Source organism: Octodon degus, unplaced genomic scaffold, assembly GCF_000260255.1.
Source record: "Octodon degus isolate 3935 unplaced genomic scaffold, OctDeg1.0 scaffold00279, whole genome shotgun sequence".
NCBI lineage: Eukaryota > Metazoa > Chordata > Mammalia > Rodentia > Octodontidae > Octodon > Octodon degus.
Window position 1 is genome coordinate 1,520,748 of NW_004524855.1, and position 22,260 is coordinate 1,543,007.

The 22,260-nt window shown below is 62.5% G+C and overlaps 2 protein-coding genes across 6 annotated transcripts in view; one reads left to right on the forward strand and one right to left on the reverse strand.

The window, feature by feature from the left end:
- Positions 1–1,529: 1,529 nt before the first annotated feature.
- Vps37c (VPS37C, ESCRT-I subunit) lies at positions 1,530–12,433 on the forward strand. 4 transcript variants are annotated; one of them, XM_023707027.1, is made up of 5 exons: positions 1,530–1,628; positions 8,581–8,679; positions 9,599–9,770; positions 10,195–10,277; positions 10,829–12,433. In XM_023707027.1, the coding sequence occupies exons 2-5, from the start codon at positions 8,587–8,589 to the stop codon at positions 11,498–11,500; spliced, it is 1,020 nt and encodes a 339-aa protein (XP_023562795.1). In that variant the 5' UTR covers positions 1,530–1,628; positions 8,581–8,586; the 3' UTR covers positions 11,501–12,433. The 4 variants fall into 4 exon arrangements, with proteins under 4 accessions (XP_023562795.1, XP_004646783.1, XP_023562796.1 ...); XM_004646726.2 differs by lacking the exon at positions 1,530–1,628 and adding an exon at positions 8,292–8,471; XM_023707028.1 differs by lacking the exon at positions 1,530–1,628 and adding an exon at positions 8,292–8,441.
- A 1,057-nt stretch (positions 12,434–13,490) lies between these two features.
- Cd5 (CD5 molecule) overlaps positions 13,491–22,260 on the reverse strand; it is a 15,712-nt gene continuing 6,942 nt past the window's right edge. The window contains exons 1-11 of one of the 2 annotated variants that reach the window (XM_023707026.1): positions 21,410–21,527; positions 20,088–20,126; positions 18,895–19,203; positions 18,555–18,617; positions 18,149–18,472; positions 16,879–17,169; positions 16,592–16,717; positions 16,158–16,211; positions 15,481–15,600; positions 15,013–15,103; positions 13,491–14,599 (exon numbers count right to left, since the gene is read on the reverse strand). In XM_023707026.1, the coding sequence (XP_023562794.1) occupies positions 15,015–15,103; positions 15,481–15,600; positions 16,158–16,211; positions 16,592–16,717; positions 16,879–17,169; positions 18,149–18,472; positions 18,555–18,617; positions 18,895–19,203; positions 20,088–20,126; positions 21,410–21,434 (1,440 nt within the window). In that variant the 5' untranslated portion in view covers positions 21,435–21,527 and the 3' untranslated portion in view covers positions 13,491–14,599; positions 15,013–15,014. Of the gene's footprint in view, positions 14,600–15,012; positions 15,104–15,480; positions 15,601–16,157; positions 16,212–16,591; positions 16,718–16,878; positions 17,170–18,148; positions 18,473–18,554; positions 18,618–18,894; positions 19,204–20,087; positions 20,127–21,409; positions 21,528–22,260 lie in introns of those variants that run through there. The other variant, XM_023707025.1, reaches the window with a different exon arrangement.

Consider the following 22,260-nt stretch of genomic DNA (forward strand, 5'->3'; position numbering starts at 1 on the left):
TCTAAGTAGGTGCTTTAGACCACTGAGCCATCTCACCAGCCCATACCAACTTTACTGTTTCTTTTTTCTTTTTTTTTTTTTTTTTTTGCGGAACCTGGGAATGAACTCAGGCCCTTGCGCTTGCCAGGGAAGCGCTTATTCTACTGAGCTACTTATTGTTCCTAAGTGGGCCTGTCCTGAAGCCCTCGAGTTTTACTTCCACAGAGCTTCGACGTGGCTGTTTGGGGCGTGGCTGCTTCTGGGATGCTCTGTGCACAGGGCGGTCCAGGACAGGCAGAGGCCTGGTGTCTGTGGTGCTCGGTCCGTCCATGCTGTCGGTCCGTCCTGGCTGTCGGTCCGTCCTGGCTGTCGGGGGGCTGCTCGCTCCTGCGGCCTGCTGGCCCATGTGGTTGCTGGTCTGACCGGGCTGAGCCTGGCAGGGCTCCTGGTTCCGGGGCGAGGGGCTGGCTCCTCCCAGATCTGGGCACTGGCCACGCGGGCGCGGGTGTTGACAGGCTGCTGCCCCTCGCCACCCCCTCCTGGCTCCGCGCTCCCTGTCCCCACTGCGAGGCCGCCCGAGCCGGCCAGGAAGCCCTTGCCATGCGCGCCGGCTTCTGCTGGGGGCCGCGCTGGGCCAGCCCTGCGGCTGCGCCTGTGCGCGTCGCACTGTATTGCACAGCGGTCGCTCTGTATCAGGTCACAGTTTGAACGGCTGCGACCAAACCCCAGAGAACAGGCGGCGATGGCACACAAGCTCGCGGCGGCCTCGGAGCTGGGCGCACCGCCCGTTCCCTGCAGGTTCCCTGCAGGCGCGCGGGTCTCGGCCTCGGCCTCGGCCCCTTAATGGGGCCTGGTAGGGAGGGGCACACCCAGCCAGGAGAGGTCGCAGTCGCGGCCTGAGGTCAAGCCAGGCAGGGAGCCGCGGCTGCCCGAAACATTGGTGCGCTCCCCATCATTCTTGGGGAGAGGGCTTTCCAGAGAGGCCGGTCTAAGAGTCAGAGGGCCCCACGGCGACCCCGCGTCCTGGTCGTGGAGCCGCGCCTGGCGTCCAGTGTGCCACCACCAGACGTGGCCTCTGTTCCCATACGGTCTCAGGGCTCACGACAACAGCCTGCACTCCAGCCATCACGTGCACGTCCACTGCCAACACGGTGGCCTGCGGCTGTCAGAGAAGATGCAGGGAAACTGAGGCACAGCGCTGGCCCTCCCCAGGTCGGAAAGCAACCGCACCCTCGGATTGGGCGGCTGGATCCCACCCCAGAGGTCCGCAGGCTCTGCAGAAAGCAGCCAGAGAAGGTCACATTGCATCACAACGCGGGGGAAGACTGGGAGTCGCTTCTGTGCAACCGGGTCTCGGAAAACCGCCAGCGGCTGACTGCGCAGGCGCGCACGGCGGGGAGCCGGAGGCGGGGCCGTGCCGGAGGTGGGGCGTGGCCATGGCAACTGGGGCGTGACCAGGTCAGGAGGCCCTAGCTAGTAGGCGGAGCCAAGACGAGGGGCGTGGTCAGACCTGAGGGGCGGGGCGCGAAGCGGGGCGGGGCTTCCGCGGCTGGGCCGCCGGACGTAGGCGGGGATCACATCCGGCGGGGCGGGCCTCGCAGATCCCGGAAGTGGCGCGCGGCTGCGGTTTCCCGGCGCGGCGGCCACAGGTGAGCGGGTTGGGGGCCCTGCCGGCTGGGCAGGCGGGGCGGGGCGTGGCGAGCTGGGTGCGGCTCGGGGCCCCTGCCTGTCCCCTGTGGAGGCGGGTGGCGGGGCGCGAGGTCGCGGGACTGGCCCGCGCATGGGACGCCGCCGCTGTCCCCTCTTGTCCCCTCGCCCCTCGCAGCCCCCGCCGCGTGGGCCTCTTGCCATTACGTTGGAGAGGGTGTCCTCCTTGTGCGATGGGGAAACGGAGGCCTGGGAGCGGGGTCTGACCTGCCAGTGGGTGGCGTGGGGTCGGAGGCGCGGCGTCCTTTGCCCAGGGCAGGACAGGGCCGTCCGGTGACCGCAGAACGCTGGCCTGGCCGGAGGTGCCCGTGGGCAGGTGTGTGTCCACGTCCCGCCTGTGCCCGTCAGGCCGGGGCCCAGCGTGCCACCCTCGGAGAGTGGGAGGAGGGTGCCAGCCGAGCTGTGAGGGGCGGCAGTGACCGCACCCCGGGCTTAGCCCCTGGCCACCCGCGCTCTTGGCCACGCCTGTCCTCCTCCCGGGAACGTCCCGCTGGAGACCCCCAGCGCCGCCCGTCCGAGGCTTCCCAGAGCCCCAGTCCTCCCTGGCAGCCTCAGGGCCCTCCGCACCCCCTCGCTGGCCCCACCCTTATGTCCAGGGGCCTGTTTCTATCAGTTCTGTGCCTGTCAGCCCTATAGCGGGAGGTGGAGGTGACAGAGTCTTGGGAGGCTTCCCTGGCCGTTGTCCAGCTCTGACGTCCAGTGCAGCCCCGGTCTCTTGGGCTCTGGGTGGGACTGAGGACTGAAGACCGCCAGGCAGAAGCGCTGGGCACTGGACACTGAGCTGAGCCTTTGTTCTGGGCAGTCAGGACCAGAAAAGCTTTTCCTAGATTATCTCGGAATCTGGCCCAGTGCCTCTGTAATTCCCATTAAGTAGAACACACTTATCCTTCAGCTGCTGACGGTTGTGTGCACAGAGCTGGGCTGGGTGCTGTGCTGGGCTCCTTGAGCGTCCTGGGTCCTGAAAAGCTCTCGGCAGTCAGTGATCCCATGGTACAGACCACGCGTGTCCAGGGGCTGGAATGACTTGGCTGCTGCCCCGCAGCTAGGAGGTGGCAGAGTTGGGATTTCAGAGCTGATGGGTGGCCTCGACTCTCACTGCCTTCTGGGTTCCTGTTCCCCACCCTTTCCTCTGGAGATGCTGGTGAGGTATCTGGAGGGGCACAGGACGCGAAGAGATGAACAACAGGTGATTCTTACTTTAACACAAGTCTCGGGTCACTGGTAGCTTGGAGACAAGATCATTCACAAGAATTCTTACTACCTTTGAAATGTGATTTTTTTTCCCTTCCTGTCTTTTTGAGACAGGGTCTTCCTGTGCAGTTCAGGCTGGCCTTGAGCTCACTTTGTAGTCCAGGTGGGCGTTGAACTTGAGGTGAGCCTCCTGCCTCAGCCTCCCACATGCTGGGATTACAGGCATGTGCCACCACGCCCGGTTCTGAAATGTACTTTGAAATGTGTTAATCTGCCTTTAAAAGGGCCCTGGGATCAGTATCCTTGTGAGTTGGCCAGGATCAGCAGGGTTTTTCCAGGCTCACAGAATCAGGCTGTTGGAGATCTTGTTCTAATCTCATGCGTGTCCCCTGTGGGTGTTCCATCAGAAGTTTCCTCCAGGACCTGGAATTTTCAGGAGGGTCTAGCTGCTTCTGGGTGGCAGGTGGCAGAGAGGTCTCTGAAACTGCAGTCCCCTTGGGTTTTGCTGACTTTAAGGCGTTTCCTTGGCAAGGGCCCCTCTCCTCTTCGTCTGCTGCCAGTAGTTGTATGGAAGCCTTGAGTGAGTGTCAGACAGGTTTGTCTTGATTCTCTTGGGGCTGGCAGGGGAGCCCCTGGGGCTTAGGGTGGGTAGGAGGTGGCTGTTGACCTAGCTCCAGTGAGGTGGCCTGGCGGTGCATGCACTTTTAATCCTGCTGCTGGCTTATCCCACGCTAGCCGGATTACAGGCTGGAAAGGAGCAGTGTCAGCACCATGGCGTCCCTCTGGCCCCTGCCGCTGCACTGTGCATGCTCTGTAAGATCTGGGTGGTCCTGCCAGATCTGAGCCCGAGGGGTGGCCCAGTGCTGGTAGTCCCCTGCGGGTCCTTGCGAGGACCGGATGTCCCTGCCACCCTCACAGGCCCGGCTGTATTCCAGGCAAGTCCGGTTGGTTGGCAGTGCTGTTCACAGCTCCTGCACCCACACTGACTTCCTGTCCTCAGTTCTCCAGAGGGGCAGAGAAGCTTCCCGCTGTCGTTTGTCCTTTTAGGGATTGAACTCAGGACCTTGTGCCTGCCAGGCAAATCTGTCCTTTTTTTTGGTCTTTTTGAGACAGGGTGTCTATACCCAGTTCAGGATAGCCTTGAGCTCACTTTGTAGCCTAGGCTGGTCTGGAACTCACAGTTCTGCTTCAGCCTCCCCAGGGCTGGGATTATAGGTGTGTGTGTGTGTGTGGGTGGGCTGGTCAGGGCTGCAGCTTTTTGTTGATTGCTTTCGAGGCAAGTTTTCACTGTGCAGTACACGCTGGCCTTGAACTCACTGCGTAGCCCAGGCTGCCTTGAACTCGAGCTATCCTGTCTCAGCTTCCTGAGGGCTGGGACTGCAGGCGAGTGCCACCACACCCGGAAGAAGATGATGATTATTTTTATTTTATTTTTTTAAAATTTTTATTTATTTATGTGTGTGTGTGTGTGTGTGTGTGTGTGTGGCCAGCTCAGCCCACCAGGGGGCAGGGCTGGCTGGCATGTGGTGCTGGGGGATTGAACCACGGTCCCTGTGCTTTGCTAAGCTTGTTCTAAGTAGGTGCTTTAGACCTCTGAGCCATCTCACCAGCCCCAATTATTATTTTTAAAAGCAGGAAATAATGAAGGTTACTGAGGATGTGGACAAATGGAAACCTTGATGCGTTTTTGGTAGGAATGTGAAACGGTGCAGCAGCTGTCAGCAGATAGTCTGCTGATTTCTCAGAAAATTAAACAGCATCACCATAGGAGCCAGCCGCTGCACTGCCCAGCGTGTACCCTGAAGAAGGGAGCGGGAACTGGGTGGGGGATACCGCCCCCGCACTTCACCGCAGCCTCATTTACCGTGGCCCAGCAGTAGCAGCAGCGCGTGTGTATTAACGCGTGAGCAGCAGAAGTGTGGTCCTCACGTGGGGTCACCCAACCTTGAGAAGAATGGAACCCCAGCGTCTGCCAGGTGGAACATGCAGCTGACCTTGGGGTCATTTATGGGTCGCCAGTGGTCACCTGGTGGGCACATAGTAAAATGGGGGTGGCCGGGTGGGCTGGGGGCGGAGTTAATGTGTGATGGGTGGAGGGTAGAGAGAAAGCAGTGGGGACAGGAGCTGCCCCCAAAGTGGGCCAGAGGACCTGTCCCAAGTGAGAGAAGAGCCGGACATGGTGCGAGCGCTTTTAGACCTTTCTGTTGCTGCGGTGTTGGGTGCTTCTGTGCCAGGGGGGCTTCTTGTGCACAGCCCGCAGGTGGGTGCTGCTTTTTAAAAATCCACCTTACAATCAAATGCCTATATCTTGTACTGAGTAACTAATTTCAAGATGACAGTAGTTACTATATTAACCATTGTTACTTTCCTATTTTGTTTGTGAATTTTTTTAAATAAAGTGTTTTTTTTTTGGTTTTGTTTTTTAACCAGTAAAACCAGCTCTGTTACATGTGCAGTGTGGGGCTGTGGAAATAGCGATCTGAGCACCTGCCTAGGCAAGCGCAAGGACCCGGGTTCAATCCCTAGTACCGCATGCAGTGCTGGCTCACCAAGCTGCGCCGGCCATAGAAACCAGGCTTGGTGGCGCATGCCTGAAATCCCAGAACTGGGGAGGCTGAGACAGGAGGATCACTGAGTCCAAGCTGCATTTGTCAAATAAATGATGAATAATAAAGATTTTTTAAAAATACAAATAAGTAACATAGAATTGCGGTGTGCAGACTGGTCCGTTTCCGTGCGCCATGCCAGCTTGCTGTCTGCTGTCGGGCCGATCCGCACTCTTTTCTCTCTGCCTTTCTGACTTGGGACCGTGGCGCTCCTTTGGCTCCGCTGTGTTTCCCCTGCTGGTGCATCAGCGCCTTTGCCTCCCCCTCTGGGACCGTGATGACTTCCACCTCGAGGTTGTCAGCTCCTGACCCGCAGCTCGCGTCTGTCGCTCTTCCTGCCCGGTGCACTTCTTTAATTGCAGCACTGTACTTTGGCCTTTAGAAGTTTGATTTAGGCCTTCAAGTCTCCGTGCCATGCTCAGCCCTCTAGCTTGAACGTGCACCACAGGTCGGAGGAACTGCTCCGGGGGGCTTGCTTGGGGCTCTCTCCTCTGTTAGATTTCTGAGTTTGCTTTTATTGGTCGTGCTCTTCCTTACTGGTGATGCTTCTCGCTTCTCTGTGTGTCTTGGTTTCTAGCTGACTGTCTCATGCTGTGGGTTTTCGCCTTGCTGGTTTCTGGGTATGGAATAAGCATCTTTGGCAGTGTCTGGGACACTGCTGAGTGACCTGGACAGCCCGGAGCCTGCAGAAGCCGCTCTGGGTAGTGGCTGCGGTATCAGAGCAGCCTGGGCCTGGCTCCCTGTTCCCCACTGCTGAGGCTGGTAGGACTCGATCCTGCCCAGTTCAGGGCCCAAGGGACAAGGGGTCCCATGGCAGGTTCTGGGGGGTAGCTGTCTCACTCACCTCTCTGCCCTTGGCCTCCTGCACCCCTGCCATTCTTTGGCCCCCAAGCCTAGCTGGAGGTCCGCTTCCTTTGCTTCCCCTCTGGGCCAGGATGCAGATGCGCTTTCATTGCTTTGCTGTGGCTGTTTGAGGCGGGCGCTGGGTCTGGTCCCTGCTTGTTCTTAGTGGTGGAGCCGGAAGCTCTGGTCTGTTGGATGCTTGTGGCCGGTGTGTGGATGCACAGGAGGGCGACTGGTGGGGACACACTGCCCCTGGGTCTGCAGAGGACCACAGGGCCTTGTGTGTTCCAGGCGGAGGAGCCAGGAGGTTTCGTGGAGATGCTGACCTCCGGGGGCAGGCAGCAGGCAGCATGTGCCAAGGGCTCCTGGGGGCAGAATCCCTGACTCCCTGACCCTTGCGGATCTGTTTGCCAGGTGACTGAGGACGCTGTCCATCCTGAGAAGAACATAGCGTAGCAGCATCCATGGGTGAAGGCAGAGAGCTGCTGCAGAGGGGTCAGGGTTAGCTGGCTTGTGTGTGCCCAGCTAAGGAACATATGGTTTTGCACAAAATAAGTAGAGTACTGGGCTCCAGAGCCAGAAGGCTTCAGAGCAGGCTGGGAGCGCTTTGATCGCCGGAGGCGTGTTGCAGATGGGGGCCCAGGGTCCTGATGGTCAGCACAGGGTGGAAGTGGGCTCACAGCTCACGCCACTGTTGGGCCCCCTGCTGGCAGATGGCCCTCCAGGGCTCCTGTGGGGTCCCAGGCAGCTGCTGGAGCTCTGTGCAGGCGGGATTGGCACCCGCCCTGCTGCTGCCAGGTGATAGTTGGGCGCCTTCAGGGCAGTGACCCGAGTGGTCCCCGCAGGCTCTGGGCATCCATCCTCTTCGTGACCCTTGCTAGGGGAGGAGTGACTCTGCTTGTGGATTAGAAGCCATCTGGGTGGTCAAGGTGCAGGGCTGGCGAGCAGGAGCCCAGGCCGAGGAGGGCCCAGGGCTCGCAAGCCAGAGCTCTCCTGCCAGGCGCCTCACCAGGGCCCTCACGCGGCTGCCTGTTGCACAGGAGCGATTCTGATGAACCTGAAAGGTTTCTCTGACCAAATCTACAGAGGGTTCTGTCACCTGGTGATGAATCAGTCTCTGGAGGAATCTGGGAACCAGGCAGGAGCTCTGTTCAGTCTTTCCAAAGCCCAGGCCCAGAGGAGAAACTGAGGCATGGAGTGGCCATCCACCTGCCCTCCTGATGCCCCGCCTTGGTCTGCCGGCTTTGGCTTGGGCAGGAGGGAGAGATGGCGCCTCCTGCCCAGGGACGCCGGGCCCCGTGGGCCAGCTCAGCTGTCACTGCTGGAGCCCAGGGAGAGGTGGAAGTCAAGCCTGGAGAAGGGCGCTCTGTCCGTCCTGGGGCTTCTGTAGGGTGAGCGTGGCCACTCAATGCCTCAGTTTCTCCTCTGGGCCTGGGCTTTGGAAAGACTGAACAGAGCTCCTGCCTGGTTCCCAGATTCCTCCAGAGACTGATTCATCACCAGGTGACAGGTGGTGCTGGCCTGTTGGGGAACTGGCAGCGAGGGGGCAGGCTGGCACCTGCACCGTGACACCTGCGTGGAGGCACGGTAAGCACCCTAAAAATGGTGCTGGGTGTGTGCCACTGCGCCTGTCCCTGCCCCCCCGCCCACTGGCTGTGACCTGCCTGCCACACTACTGAGGGCCAGGCAGAGCCTTTGTCAGCTCGGTCCTCTTCAGATTGGTGGCTGCTTTCCTGCCGACTGCCTGTGAGGCCGATTTGGGGGTTTCTTTTTTGTACTCAACTTGGATACAGCTGTGACAGCTCACGTTTGTGACCCTGGGGAGGGCCACTGTCACAGAGTGCTGGGAGAACTAGAGGTTACCAGGGCACTAAATATAGCGAGCGGGATGCAGTTGGGGCTGCTGGGCCGCAGCCTGCAGAGCCTGGGTATTTCTGGCTAAGACAGGAATAGCTGCCTCCTGGAGGACAGGACAGCAGTGCATTTGCCAGTGACCCTGAGCTGAGTCGGGTCCCTGTCCCCATTTTCTGTCTGTGCTCTGGGGAGTGCCACCCACCCGTGGGAACCTGCAGGCTCCTGCTGCTGGCCCAGGGCTGTCAAGAGCTGCTGGCCTGGGCATGGGTGGTGGGGCCCTCGTGATATGTGGTGGGGGGCTTCAGGGCTACAGGGGAGGCCTGACCACGCTCTGGGCCATCCCTGTGGGCCAGGCTGCCCCTGCTGCCCCTCCTCACTGCCCTGTGCTCTGTGTTTGCAGGGCAGCATGGAGATGCTGAAAGACAAGAGCGTGCAGGAGCTGGAGGATATGCAGAGCGACGTGGAGGCCATTGGCCGGCTGGCCCTGGAGTCCCCCGAGGTGGGTGAGACCTGGCCTGGACCCTGACTGGACCCCCTTTCTCTTGGCTTTTGCCCTCTGCCAGGCCCAGCCAGAGTCGTCCCTGAGGGTTAATGCCAGTTCCTGGGTGCCCCGGAAGCCGAGGCAGTGGTGGTACCCTGGGACCCTCGTGGGCTTGGAACCCTGGGCTCCTGGTATCCATAGGCCCCCAAGGTTGCAACTTGGGTCCAGCCCGACTCTGGCACGGCTGGGTTCGTGCCAGGCTTGGCCCCATGTGGCCCTGCATCTGTGGGGGACTCAGGCTCTGGAACAGCAGGAGCACAGCACCTTCTGATCTGTGCCTACACGCCTGGCACAGAATCTTGCCTTCTGTCGCATGCAGCTTCACGTTTAATAGAGGACCTTCCCATCCTTCCACGGCCACGGCCTTTCCTGACCCGAGGTGCCGTCAGCCGTGGGCCTCACCAGCTTGGGTCTGCCTGACTTTCCTGGAGCCTTGGCATGTGGGCATTGTACCACCACCATCTAGACAGTCGGAAAGCTGGGTACAGTGCTGCCAGTGGCGAGGGGTCCTGGCAGAGGCCACTCAGGCCCCATCTAGCAGCACCAGGTCTTGGGCCAGTGTGCGGGATGCCCGGCGCCATGAGCGCATAGACACCCAGTAATCCCCACACAACATGGTGGGCTTGACTCTGAAGCCTGGGGTGTCCGGTGCTTGAGACCCCCAGCTTTTGTGCCGGTTGGTCCTCTCTGGAGCCCTTCCACCTAGGGCCTAGCACCCATCACCACAGTGCCACTGTCCCCCATGTGCCACCTCAGCACCGCTGGGTCCCCGTTCCCCCCTGTGGCTCTGAGTTGTCCGCCTGACATGAGTGTGGCCTGATCCCTCACCGCGGCGTAGGAGGGGCTGTCTCCGTCATCAGCTGCCCTCCCCTTCCAGGTCCAGGACCTGCAGCTGGAGCGAGAAATGGCCCTGGCCACCAACCGGAGCCTGGCCGAGCGGAACCTGGAGTTCCAGGGGCCCCTGGAGATCAGCCGCTCCAACCTCTCTGACAAGTACCAGGAGCTGCGCAGGCTGGTGGAGCGGTGCCAGGAGCAGAAGGCCAGGCTGGGTAGGTGCGGGGCGGTGGGATGCACACAGCGCACTGCCCACCAGGCAGGCCTGGCACCACGGGCTTGGTGAGCAGCGGGTACGGACGGGCACTGGGACTCCTCATGTCACCCGTGAGAGTTGCAGAGGGTGTGGGGCTGGTGCAGAGAGGAGCTAGAGGCTGTGTCCTGCGCTGCGCGGGGCTCTGGCCCAGGAACTGCCGGAGGAGATGCTGCTGGCCGAGGAGGACCCAGGCCGCCCTCCTTCCTGCTCACTCCATTCTGACCTGGCTGCCATGCTTGTTTCTGCCTGGGACAGTGACTTCCCTGGCACACCTGCAGGGGTGTGGGGGGCCTGGGCCCGGCTGGACCTGCCTTGGCCCGTGGGCTGTAGTCCTGACCATGCAGGCGCTCTGTGGACCGTGTGCCCACCCCTCTCCCTTTCAGAGAAGTTTTCCTCTGCGCTGCAGCCAGGGACCTTGCTGGACCTCCTGCAGATCGAAGGCATGAAGATCGAGGAGGAGTCCGAGGTGAGTTGGGTGTGGCACGTGGCACCCGGGGTCCCGCATGAGTTGCACTGGGCACTGTGCAGCCATGTCCCTTGTCCACAGGGACTTCCTGGTGTGCAGTGTCTCCCTGGACACACAGCTGCGATGGCGTTTGGTTTGTAACTGAGGTGTAGTAGTAGATCCCCAACAGTCATGAAGTAGAACAGCGACGACAAGGCACTGCCAAGAAAGCTACTGCAAACCTCTGAGCCATTCCTTTCTAGAATTTTCCACTTCATATTTTTGGATTGGGTGGACCTTGGGTGGGAGGTGCCGTGTTGGCCGCTCTCAGGTGCCCGAGCGGGCCCAGACCCACCTGTCCCTGCCCTGTCGTGCCCCTGCACCCATCAGTCCCAGGCAGGGGCTTCTCTCCATCTGCTTCTTGCTGGCAGTGGCAGTGGTTGTACTTGCACCAGAGCCTGATGGCCACCTGAAGGCGCTGACTCCAGAGATGGTGCCTCGATGGCCCCAGGGGTCCAGGGAGACCCGGCAGGCTGTCCCTGTGCCCAGGGTCACCGCCACATTTCCTGCAGGCCATGGCCGAGAAGTTCCTGGAGGGTGAGGTGCCACTGGAGCAGTTCCTGGAGGACTTCGCTGCCATGCGGACGCTGTCACACCTTCGCCGTGTGCGGGTAGAGAAGCTGCAGGATGTGGTGAGGAGGCCAGCAGGGGACACCCCTCCGCCCCGGCCACCGCCACCGCCACCACCACGCCCTGCCGCCCAGGCTGCACCCCCTGTGCCTGAGGAGCCACCGCCTCAGCCGCAGCCACCGCCATCGGTCACACCTCCCTACCCCTTGCCCTACAGCCCCATGCCTGGCCTGCCTTCCGGCCCCACTGCCCAGGGTGCCCTTCCACCTGCCCCCTTCCCGCTGATAGCCCAGCCCTCGGCCTACGGGATGCCAGGACCCCGGCACGGGGTGGCTGCAGGCTATGCCTGGTCCCCCTCCAGGGGTGCACCACCTCGGCCAGGCTACCCCACACCGGTGACCAGCACCTCAGGCCCTGGGTACCCCTTGGTGGGGGGCCGGGCCCCCAATCCTGGCTATCCTCAGCAGTCCCCATTTCCCCCCATGGCAGGGAAGCCCCCTTACCCCACACAGCCCTCTCTCCCCAGCTTCCCTGTGCAGCCCCCGTACCCACCCAGACCCGCACCTCCCTATGGATTTCCCCCACCCTCAGGCCCAGCCTGGCCTGGGTACTAGGTGGGCTGTGCTCCTCCCAGGCACTGAGACCTTGCCCTCCCTCCCTCAGAGACCGAGGGGGGCAGGAGCGGCTTTGGTGGTGTGACCACATGCTGTGGCCCAGCCAGCAGCCCAGGCTACCCTTTCAGGGACTGGCTGAGGGGCGCTCGGCATCTGTGTGCGCTGGCCTGTGTCTGCTCCCAGGGACATGTGGACATGGATGAGATGGCCCCGCCCACCCCACAGCGGGGATAGAGCCCCAGGACCGAGCCCCATAGCCCAGCATGGTTAGGGCAGCGAGGGGAGCGCGGCAGCTGCCCTGTAAAGCCATAACGTGACCTGCGAGGCTGTGGTTGGGCCTGTGCCCTGTGCCAGAGTGTCCTGCGGAGGCCCAGCATTGGTCACCTGCGCTCTGGCTGGACAGAGGGGTGGCTGGAGTCCAGGAGGTCCTGGTGGAGTATGGGGCATGGGGGCCTGCCTGAAGCCCCCAGCCTTTGGTGCCTTGGTCCTCACTCAAGCAACCCCTCCACCCAACTGCCCCGTGTAACCCCCACTCCGGGGACAACGTCCAAAGACATCCTGAGTGCCACTCCACAGCCCCTCTTCAGAACTTCACAGCAGCGGACACATGCTCTGGCCCAAGTGGGCCCTGGACCAGGGTGCAGTAGAGTGGGCTGAGTGTGGCAGTTGGGTGACAGGTCGCGGGGGGACCCCGGGGCTGCAGCTGTGCAGATTAGGAGTCATAGTGCCTTGAACTTCCCTACTGGCCCTTCACCTCGGTGAGCGCCGGCTGCAGGGACAGAAGATGCCTGGCTGGGAGGTGGCGGCGTGCGCAGTGCAGGCCATGCTGCGCCTTGGCACACCTCCTCCTGTGCTGCTGCTGTGGAGTCCCTGGAGCCCGGACTGGCATGGCCAGCTGTGTTGTGAATTGTCACAATAAACGTGGACAAGTTATACCAGTGTCCTGCTGCCTCTGTGGGCTGCCCTGCCCATCCCCCTGGCCTGGGGAGCTTGCTTCGTAGAGCCCCCTGGGTGTCCCCATCTGCATCCTCCTTCTGGGTCCCCCCCCCCATATCCCCACTGTGGCCACTTACTGCCAGCCAGTGTTCTCCTACCTGCTCTTGGACCTCTGGTCCAGAGCTGAGGTGTCTGCAAAGCTACAGGCTCCTATGAGGGGGCGCTCGAGAGGCCCTGCTCCTGACACCTGCTGGCTGGCTGACCTGGCTTGGGGTGGGGGTGGGGCGCTGCCTCCATCCTGAGGGCCTGCTAGCGGATCCCAATGGTGCATCTGAGTCCCTCGAGCCGGCCTGTGCCTTCTGATCCCAAGGGTGACCAGGTTGCAGCCAGCCCTGCAACCACAGGGCATCGCCTTCCTAGCACACCCTACTCTGAATGAGGGAGGGGCCTGAGGTCAGCAGGCTATGCCAGGCCCTGTGGTCCCCACTCTGTCCTCTTTCCTGCCATCACCCTGGCTATGCGAACAGAGCTACAGGTGTCACTTGAAGTCCTGTCCTTGTGTTGGTGCCATGCCAGGTGTCGAGGAGAGGCTGAGGTTCCCCACTGGCCCTGCAGCTTGAGGTGGTGGCATCCCTGGGCACAGGCGCTCCTCAGGGGCCTCCCTGTGTCCCTTGAGGTCAGCAGTGTCCCATGTCCAGCTCAGCCGGGAGACCCCAGTGTAGATACATGGCTAAGCTGGCCAGAGGTCCCAGAGTGTCCTTTGGGTGCATGCGAGGGCCCTGGGCTTATCTGACAGGACTGCTCGCTCACACACGGCCCCCAAGGACCGATGGTCACTGGGTAGATGGTGGGGTGTGAGATGGACCACATCACCCTAGGGCGTTCTTAGTGGAGGACAGCACTGGCTAGGAGGCCTGTGGCAGGTCTGTGGCTGGGGCTGGAACCTGGCAGGGACCCTTGATGACAGGAGAGCCCCAGGGCGCTGGGTAGCCCCAAGGGTCTCACTGAACCTTGCCCATCACTTAACATTTCTCAAGACTTTGCCTTGACAGCACTTCCTGTTTGGATTTTTTTTAAAAAAGTAACTGGTGGCTTTGAGGCCAGAGTGTGGTGGGCAGGTGTCACAGAGCTGTCACTTAGGGAGGGTCCCGAGTCCTGGGGTCTCCCCGACAGCAGCCACTAGTCCCTGCCTGGGGCCCAGACTGGGAGGCTGCAGGATAGTGGCCTGCTGTGGTTCCTAGGCTGTCACAGCCTGGCCTGTTGGGCTGGTGTTTCCTGGTATGTTCACCAATACTCCAGGTCCTCCTTGTGCTGCCAGGGCTGGCTCTGAACTGTGGGCTGTTGCTCCAGAAGGGCAGGTCCTGTGACAGTGGGGCGGGCCTGGCAGGAGAGCTCAGAATACCCACGCCCTTGGAAGTAGGAAAAGCCTTATTTACATCAACGAACAAGTTCAGTGCGTACCAGAGAACCCCAGGGGGCTCCTTCACTGCGTATAAGGGGCGGAGTCCGAGGGGAAGCCCAAGGCCCCAAGGCAGGGCAGTTGGGGTGGGAAAAGGGCTCCTCTGGGCATCCTGAGTCTCTGGTGCAGGGCCTCACTCACGGTGGCCACATGGAGGGCCCTGGCCAGGCTGGGTGGCTGCCCTTGCCCGGTCCCCGCGGCTCAGGTTCCTGCCTTGTCCTGGTGGGCTAGTGTAGACTGGGACCGCATGTCTGTCTGGGCGGGAATGCAGGTCCGGCCAGTTTCCTGAGCCCGGTGTCCATTTCTGGAGGGTTAAGGGTGGCAGTGACCACAGGCCGTTCTCAAGGTTCAGACTCAGGATGGCTGCGCCCCCGCCCCCAGGGTGGCCTTCTCCCTGCTGGGCTGCGCAGCTCCAGGGGGTGCGGTGATGTGTTCTTCTCTTGCTCAGCACCTTCCATGGCTGCATGCGATGTGCCAGGCAGCACCCCGGACACCAGGCTCGTGGTGAGCAAAGCCCACAGCAGGCTCGGCTCTCACATGTGCAGCTCTGCGCGAGACGCTTGGGAGCACCTAGCCCTGAGACTGTCCATGCGGGCTCTTGAGCCCTGAATTGTCTTTTCAAAAGCAGTGTTTGAGCAGATGAGAGCGGCTCGATTTTGTCTTCCCCTGCCACGGCGTGTGTCCCCGGGCGAGTCCTGGTGGGGCTGTGAGCACAGGGTCTCGGACACTGAGCCTGTGGATTTCTCCCAAGGTTTCGCTGTCCCGCTTGCTCTCTGAGCTTGTTTACTTGGGTGATACCTCCTAGGTGGAAAGTTCCCCACAGTGCCTCCCAGTAGCGCCGAGCTGCTCCAGCAGGTCTGCCCAGAGGGCATCCTTGGCTGCTGTGCAGGGCTGGGCCCAGGGTCTCACCACGCTATGTGTGCACCTCGCCCTGCGCTGTACCCCACCCCAAGGAGTCTTTCTGGGCAGCCTTCCAGGAAGGTTTTAAGATTGGTGGCTATGCTGTGGTACCCAGTGGGTCCTGGCACTGCAGTCACCGGCATGCATGTGTTGCCTGCACAGGAAGCAAGGTGGGGCAGGCAGCGCTGAGCAGGGAGCCACGGGCAGGCACACTCACCTCTACAGCCTCTGAGCAGTGTGCAGGTCGTAGTCACTGTCCGAGGAGTTGTCAAGCTGGGCGGCAGAGAGGCGCAGGGCCCCTTCCAGGGCTGGGTGGGAGAGAGGAGATGTCCACAGAGACCCATGGAGCCCAGCCCAGCAGATCAGTAGATGACAGGCTGTAGGAGCTGGCGATGAGGTCAGCCACAGACGCTGAGGAGGCTGTGCTCTGTGCTCCTGGTGCTGCATCGGCAGCGCCATGGAGGGGCCGGGGGCCTCCGTCACGATCCAGCCCCCCAGCCCTGCAGGAAGCAGGCCCATTCCAGCTGGCATGGGCCAGCAGCGGGGCTCTCCGCTGAGTGGCTTGGGCCTTGAGCAGCTGGGCTGGGAAGGGCCTGCCCCCTGGAGGGGGTGGGGGCCTTCGTAGGTCACCTTCTTCCCCCAGCTGTGCTCCAAGGCCATGCCCCTGACCAGCCCTGCTGCTTACCTGGGTAGGCGGACAGGCGTGAGTTCCGGGGCGGCTGGCTGTACTCATTGTCCACGTGCGACGCTGGGCGGTTCTCAGCCTGGGACCGCACAGTGGCTGTGTGGCTGCGGTGGAAGGACACTGCGCACATGTGGGGGACAGTGTGGTTGGAGTGCGGCCCTGGCCCCTCAGCTCCCTTTCCTGTTCCACCATGGGGGGAGCAGGGTGACCCTTGCCACCCCCTCTACCCCAGGAGGCGAATGCAGGCAGGTGAGATGGCCAGCAAGTGCCTGGGTCAGTGAGTCTGACCCACGTGTGAAGCCGGCAGGGAGCAGGGCCCAGCAGTGGGAGGTCATCCCTCTCCCGAGGTAGCTGGCCATGCAGGCTAGCTAGGAGTGCAGGTGGGCCTGGGGTGGGGCTGGGGCTGCGGGGGGGGGTCCCCCTATGCTGGCCCTCTTGGGCAGCACCTCCTCGGAGGTCACATGGGCTCTGTAGTGCTGGGGATGCTCCAGGGAGGGCAGGCTGGTAGGCCCCCTGGTGGGGTCACCACAGAGAGGAGGTGAGAGATGTAACTCTGGTGTGGGAGTCAGGCCCACAGTGCTCAGCCTCTGCCCACGCGGAAACCTCAGCCCCAGTGTGCACACGTCTGTGGCCAGGGGCCCCTTGCCGGCTGGAGCGTGGGGCTCCCAGACACTCACTGCTCTGGCTCATCCCCGTTGGGCCAATCCACTGCCGCTGCTTCTTCTGGCGGACTGGGTCAGGAAGAAAGAGGAGGTGAGGGGCCGTGGCTGGACGCCTGGCCCAGCTTCCTGTCTGCTGGAGGTGGGTGGGGAGAGGCTGGCCTGCAGGATGGAGAGGCCTGGCAGCCTCACGCCCTGTGCCCCACGCCCAGGTGCCGCCTCCTGTGTCTGAGCAACCCATGCCCTTGCAGGGGGTGCCGCCCCACTCGGTGCACAGGGACACTGAGACTCAGAGACAGGGCCTGCGGCCTGCTGAGGGGGCGGGGTCACGCGGTTGGGGCCACTCTGCCCCCCCCCTCCCCGGCGCAGGCCGCCTCAGTCTCCCGGGCGCAGAGGAGGCAGAGAGTGCGACCCCAGGAGCAAGCTGTGGGGGCTTGGGCGCCGGCACCCACCTCTCTTCATCAGCTTCCTGTAGGCCAGGGGGCCGCACACCACGAGCAGTACAGCCAGGAGCACCAGGGCCAGGACCACACTCGCCACGGTGCCCGCGGCCAGGCCTGGCGGGTGGGGATCCTGGCCTGGCAGGGAGGGCTTGGGTCAGCCTGGCCTGGGGGCAGACGCCTCAGCCCCGCGGCCGCCCGTCCAGCTGCCTTTTGTCGTCCGTGCGCGACCCGCCCGTCCCTCGCACCAGCCGTCCCGGCCCTCGGTGTCCTTCCGGGGCCCAGGCAGTGGCACTCACAGGTGACGTGCACCCTCCTGCAGGGCGTCCTCTCCTCCAGCTCGTGGCACTGGGACAGCAGCTTCTCCGGGCAGAGGAGCCCGCGGGGGCCCGCGCCAGCGTCCAGCACGCGGAAGGCCACCGCGCTGCCGCACTGCTGCTCCCGGCACAGCTCCTCCCACCGCGCCGCGCCCCCGGGGCCGTGGCACAGGGCCGCCCAGCGCGTCCCCGGGCCTCCTTGGCGCACCTCCGCAGTGCCCTGGCACGCGCTGCCGCCCCCCACCAGGCGGCTCTGTACCTTGGGCTGGAAACCTGGGAGCAACGGGAGGTGTAGGCAGGGGGCGCTCGCCCCATGTGGCCTAGAGCTAGGCGCTGGCTCCCCGCACACCTGCCCTGCCCTGCTCAGCCTCCGCAGCCCCGAGGGACGGGCAGGCAGAGAGCCCGAGGGACAGTGCCTGAGGCGGCACCTGGGGCCGCGGCCGGCCTCTTGGAAGCACCTTCTTGTCTGCTGCCTCACAGGAAGAGGCAGACTCCGTAGAGGGGAAACTGAGGCCCGGGGTGGGGCAGACTGCTCCCAGGCTGAGAGGTCAGGATGCTGCCGCCCTAGGCCCCGTCCCAAGGGCCAGGCCTCCTCGCTGCACTCAGTTCGGAGCACCTGCAATCCCTGGTCTGGCCTGACCCCACAGTAACACCATCTCCAGCACCCTGGAGTCTTGGGCAGAGGTTCTTTCCAGGCCAGGCCAGTGTGGCCACAGCTCAGCAGGCGGCAGGGCCAGGTGTCCTGGGTCCTCCCGGGATGCACTGAGCCCTCACAGGCAGATTGGATAGAGGGATGGGAGGGTGGGAGCTAGGTGCCTAGAGCTAGGTGCTGGCTCTCTCTGCTAGCCCTCCCGGGGGCCAGAGCTGAGGGGTCCTCTCGCACCCCTCTTCCCCTGAGGGATGTGTGGACAGTGACAGCTGGAGCGGCCTGCCCCATGGAGTGGTTGCAAAGGTCTGGACTCACTTGGACCCACCATACCGCTGTCTGCCTTGCTTTCCCCACGGTCTCCTCTGGGTCTCCGGCCAACCCCAGGGTGGCCTCAGGCTCCACAGGCTCCTGCTCCCAGGCCTGTCACTTGCCAGCTGGTGCTCTGCTGGCTCAGACCACCCCGTAGCTGTGTCAGACCCCACTCCTCGTCTCTGGGGCAGATTGCCTGTTCCCCTTGACAGTGCCGCCCTGGGAGCCCCTAAGCTGTCTTCTGTGTCCACAGGCCCACAAGGCCTCTTGGGCCCCGCCTGGTCTCCCACTCACCCGAGCAGAGGAGGGCCAGGGCCTGGCTGGTAGCCCCGCGTGGCGCCCGCTGGAAGCACTGCGGCAGGGCCAAGCAGCTTGCGTTGCGCACGGTCCACTGCACCCGCACTGGGGCTCCGGGCCCCGGCAGCCCCCTCAGGAAGGAGCCACAGCCCAGGCTTCTGCAGACAAGGGTGCCCAGGCCCCGGAGCGCATCCCCTTCATCCTCATTGTCGCTTGGGGCCTGGTAGCTGATGGCACCACCCAGGTGGCCGCTGTAGAACTCGACAGTGCCTGCGCACTGCAGGCTCTGGGACACAGGCGTCAGCCACAGCCTGGGTGGAGCTAGAACAGGGGCACCTGGCTAAGTGGCTGAACCTCCACTCAGGGGACCCACACCTCCCTCCCTGCCGCCTCCGTCTCCCACCTGTGGGCGCCGGCGTGGTGGGCGGTGGGGGTTTCGTGGGTGGTGGTAGGGTCCTCGGGGGCTCTGCAATGGGGGAGGGGTGGGCGGCGGGGATGAGGAGGCCGGGATGAGCTCCACCTTCCACCACATCGGCCCTCTGAGCCCCATGCTGCCTCTCACCGTGGTCACCCTGAGTCATACAGGTGGGAAAGGGGGTTCTGGGGGTGGGGAAGCTGGAGGGAGCAGAGCTGGCTCTTGCTTTTCTGTACTACCAGGCAGCTGCCAGTGCCCTGGGCAGGGATGCATCTGGCGGTGGGAGAATGGGCCCTGACCACTCCAACCACAGGGGGCCACGACCCACCGAGGCAGACCAGGCCCAGCGGCTGGCACCAGCTTGGGATGCTGCTGCTGCTGCAGTTGGAGAAGGACCCTGGGGTTCCGTGGCAGGTGAGCTGGTGGAACTGGGGCAGGGGTATACTCAAGGCAGAGAGTCTGCAGATGTCCCCACAGCGCAGCTGGCGGCAGAGGTAGGCAGCAGGACTGAAGTCCGGGGGGGAGCCGTCCTCCAGGCCCCAGCTCTGTGCACACACCGTGTTCCAGGAGTTCTGTGTGTAGACCAGCAGCTGGCCCTGGCATGGCAAGCTGGAGTCCTTGAGCTTCACCTTGAAGCCTGGGGATCGGAGGGTAATGGGGAGCAGCCAGGCGGTGGGGGAGCAGGGCGCCCTCCCTAGCGCCTCACCGGCTCTGTGCCTTCGGGGGTGCGGAGCTGGAGGGAGCCCTCCACACTAGGGCCAGAAGCCCTGGGCACCTGCTGCCAGGTGCATCACCATCCTGGAGGTCCCTTTGGTGGTCCCGGGACAGAGGGACGCCTTTTCTTAACCTTTGAAATTAGCTCTCTAGAGGCACAGTCTACTCTTGGTCACGCCGCCTCTCTACAGGCCCCCTTCAGGTGGGATTTGACGGAAGTGCATGACACGAAGCCAGCCCCACAATGCAGGTCAGAATAAGCTTGCCCAGCAAGTCCCTGGGGCCATTCATCCCAAGGACAGCTGCGCCGGGGGGAGGTGGGGCAGCTCTATCGCAGGAGACTGGCTCAGCCTACTCTCCAGGCACAGCAATGGGCCTTCCTCTCACTTCCCTCAGTCTGTATGGTGCACACAGTGCCTGCCCTCTCTGTGTGGGACTTGGTGTACGCGGGGTGCAGCTCGCTGGCCTGCTGGGAACTGCTCTCTGTGACCCGTGCGTCTGTCTCTCGAGGAAGCACCCAGGAGGGCACTGTAGTTTAGAAAGCAGCTATGTCATCTTAGAAAACCCTGGGGAGAAAAATCTAGTGTCCCCTCAGTACTGGGGGGCTGGTTCTAGGGTTCCCGCAGCTACCAAAATCCACAATGCCCAAGTTCCTTGCCTAAAATGGTAGGGGCTGGGCTGTAGCTCAGGGGTACGGGTGTGATTAGCAAGCACAATCTCTAGGCTCCTGTCTAGCACCCCCGAAATAAATACAATATCAAATGCCCTAATCACGACAGCCCACCTCCCTCATGGGCCCTTCCTTACCTGCGTCTTCCATGTTGGACCAGCTGAGGCAGGAAGCAACTACAGAGAGAAGGGAAATGGTCAGGAAGTGGGGCTGCCTCCCCATCCCCTCCACACTCCCACCTGCAGGAGCCCCCAACCCCTTGGGCTTCTGGACACGGGTTTCCTCCTGTAGCCTGGAGGCCAGGCAGGCAAGGTCAGCAGGATGGGCTGCAATTATTGGTGTTTCTTCCTTTTTCTTTTTTTGTCTTTTCAAGACATATAGCTGTGTTAGTCAGCCTGACCTTGAGCTCACTTTGTAGACCAGGCTGGCCTTGAATTTAGTGACCCTCCTGCCTCAGCCTCCCAAGTGCTGTGATTACAGGTTTGTGCCACCAGGCCTGGCTCCCTTCTTCTTCTTCTTCTTCTTTTTTTTTTGTCTGGCTCCCTTCTTTAAAAACAAAAACAAAAGGGCTGGCCAAATAGCTCAGTGGATTAAAGCGCCTGCAAGCAGGTGCAGGGGCCTGCAACTCAATCCCTGGGCCTGCTGTGCTGGCCCGTCCCCAGGGTGAGCTGTGAGCTGAGACGGCAATTGAGACTAGGTGTGGTGACGCGTGCCTGTAATCCCAGCTTTTGGGAGGCTGTAAACAGGTGGATCACTACAAGTCCGATCTAGTAGTGAGACCCTGAACACCCTGTAGACCCTTCCCTAAAATACAACAAAACAAAACAAAACAAAACCACAAAAAAACTAGGCACCAGGAAGATAGCTCAGTGGTATAAGTGCCTGCCTGGCAGGCACAAGGTCCTGAGTTCTGTATCTGTGACCAAAACACAACAACAACAACAACAACAAAAAGCCAAAAAACTAACTTAAAAACAAAACAAAACACACTTTACTTTTTAAAATAACACGTGGTCCTGATTTCTCCTTGCTACAGTTGGGTGACTATAACCACATGGGGCGCGTGTGACCTCTGTACCCCAGGCACATGCCAGCCCTGCTGCCCACGGTGCTGTCATCGCCCCCTTAGTAGAACCACCCACCCTCACTCGCAGGATGAAGCAGTGGGGAGCGGAGAAGGTGGGGTAGCAGGGCCTGGAGGCACCTCAGAAGTGTGAGCGCCCAGGCGTGGTCTCCGCCCCCGAGAACCAGGTGATCGGGGCAGGGCACAATCAGGCAGAAGTGCGAGGTGCCCCACTGGCTCGGAGGGGTCCACTGCTCTCCAGCCCTGACTGACAAGGATGAGGCCAGGTGGCCCACGGAGGCGGTGGTTGGCGGAGCAGGAGGGTTCCTGGCCGTGCTGGGGTCCCCATGGGGCTGGGTGCGGGAGGGCGCCTGTGGTCACCCTTCCCAGCCTTACAGGGCGGGCCTCTGGTGCCAGCCATCTGCCTCTTGCACGGGCCTCTCTGCTGGCAGCCAGGACAAGGACAGCACTGGGTCAGAGATCACTTTCTGTTGTTTTCTGGCAGCCCTGGGGACTGAGCCCAGGGCCCACACACCGAGCTGCAGCCCCCGTTTCTCTGTTTTTTTGAGACCGTCTGGCTAAGTTGTTAAACTACCCGTGTTCAGCTTGCACTTCGGCGCTCCCACCGCGGCCTCCCCGGGTGGTGGGAGGCCGCGTCTGCCCGTGCCCTCCAGATGCCGCGACCGCGGTGCGCGAGTGTAGACCTGTGGGTGCCGGCGGAGAGCCGAGGGCGGCAGGGCCCCTCGAGGCAGGGGACCCGGTTCAAACCATGGGTTTGGCTCCAAAATGTGCTTCTGCCGCCGCAGCGCGCGGGTGCCCTGCCAGGCGTGGGGCCGCAGAGGGGCCGCGACCGGGCTCGCAGCAGCCTGGCGGCCACCCCGCGGGCCCGGGGGAGCAGCCGACCCTGCGGTCTCGGTGCCCTTCACAGGGCGGCGGGCGGCTACCACTGTTTTAGTCGCGTTCTGTGGAAGGCGCGGTTGAAGAACCCGGCGCTGCTGTGGCGCAGAGGCTGAGCTCCGCCAGGCAGGCACGCGGCGCCCTCCGTGCTCCGTCCCGGATCCTGCTCGGCGCGCTGCGAGGAGGCCGCCGCCGCGGGGGGCCAACCCTGCCGCCGGTCCGGTCGTGCGCCAGCGTGCCCGGGCCACGGGCGTGGGGCCGACTGCGGGCCTCCCCTTCGCCCGCTCAGCTGTGTTGGCTCTTGACAGTCCGCACCCTGCTCTTGTGTCTTAGCTGCTTCATGCGGTGAC

Bases quoted from the DNA above. Each gene is read 5' to 3' on its own strand.
- Vps37c (XM_023707027.1), top strand. From the start codon at position 8,587: ATGGAGATGCTGAAAGACAAGAGCGTGCAGGAGCTGGAGGATATGCAG. The intron at 8,680-9,598 runs GTGGGTGAGACC...CTCCCCTTCCAG, and splicing joins TGGCCCTGGAGTCCCCCGAG to GTCCAGGACCTGCAGCTGGA. The intron at 10,278-10,828 runs GTGAGTTGGGTG...CATTTCCTGCAG, and splicing joins AGATCGAGGAGGAGTCCGAG to GCCATGGCCGAGAAGTTCCT.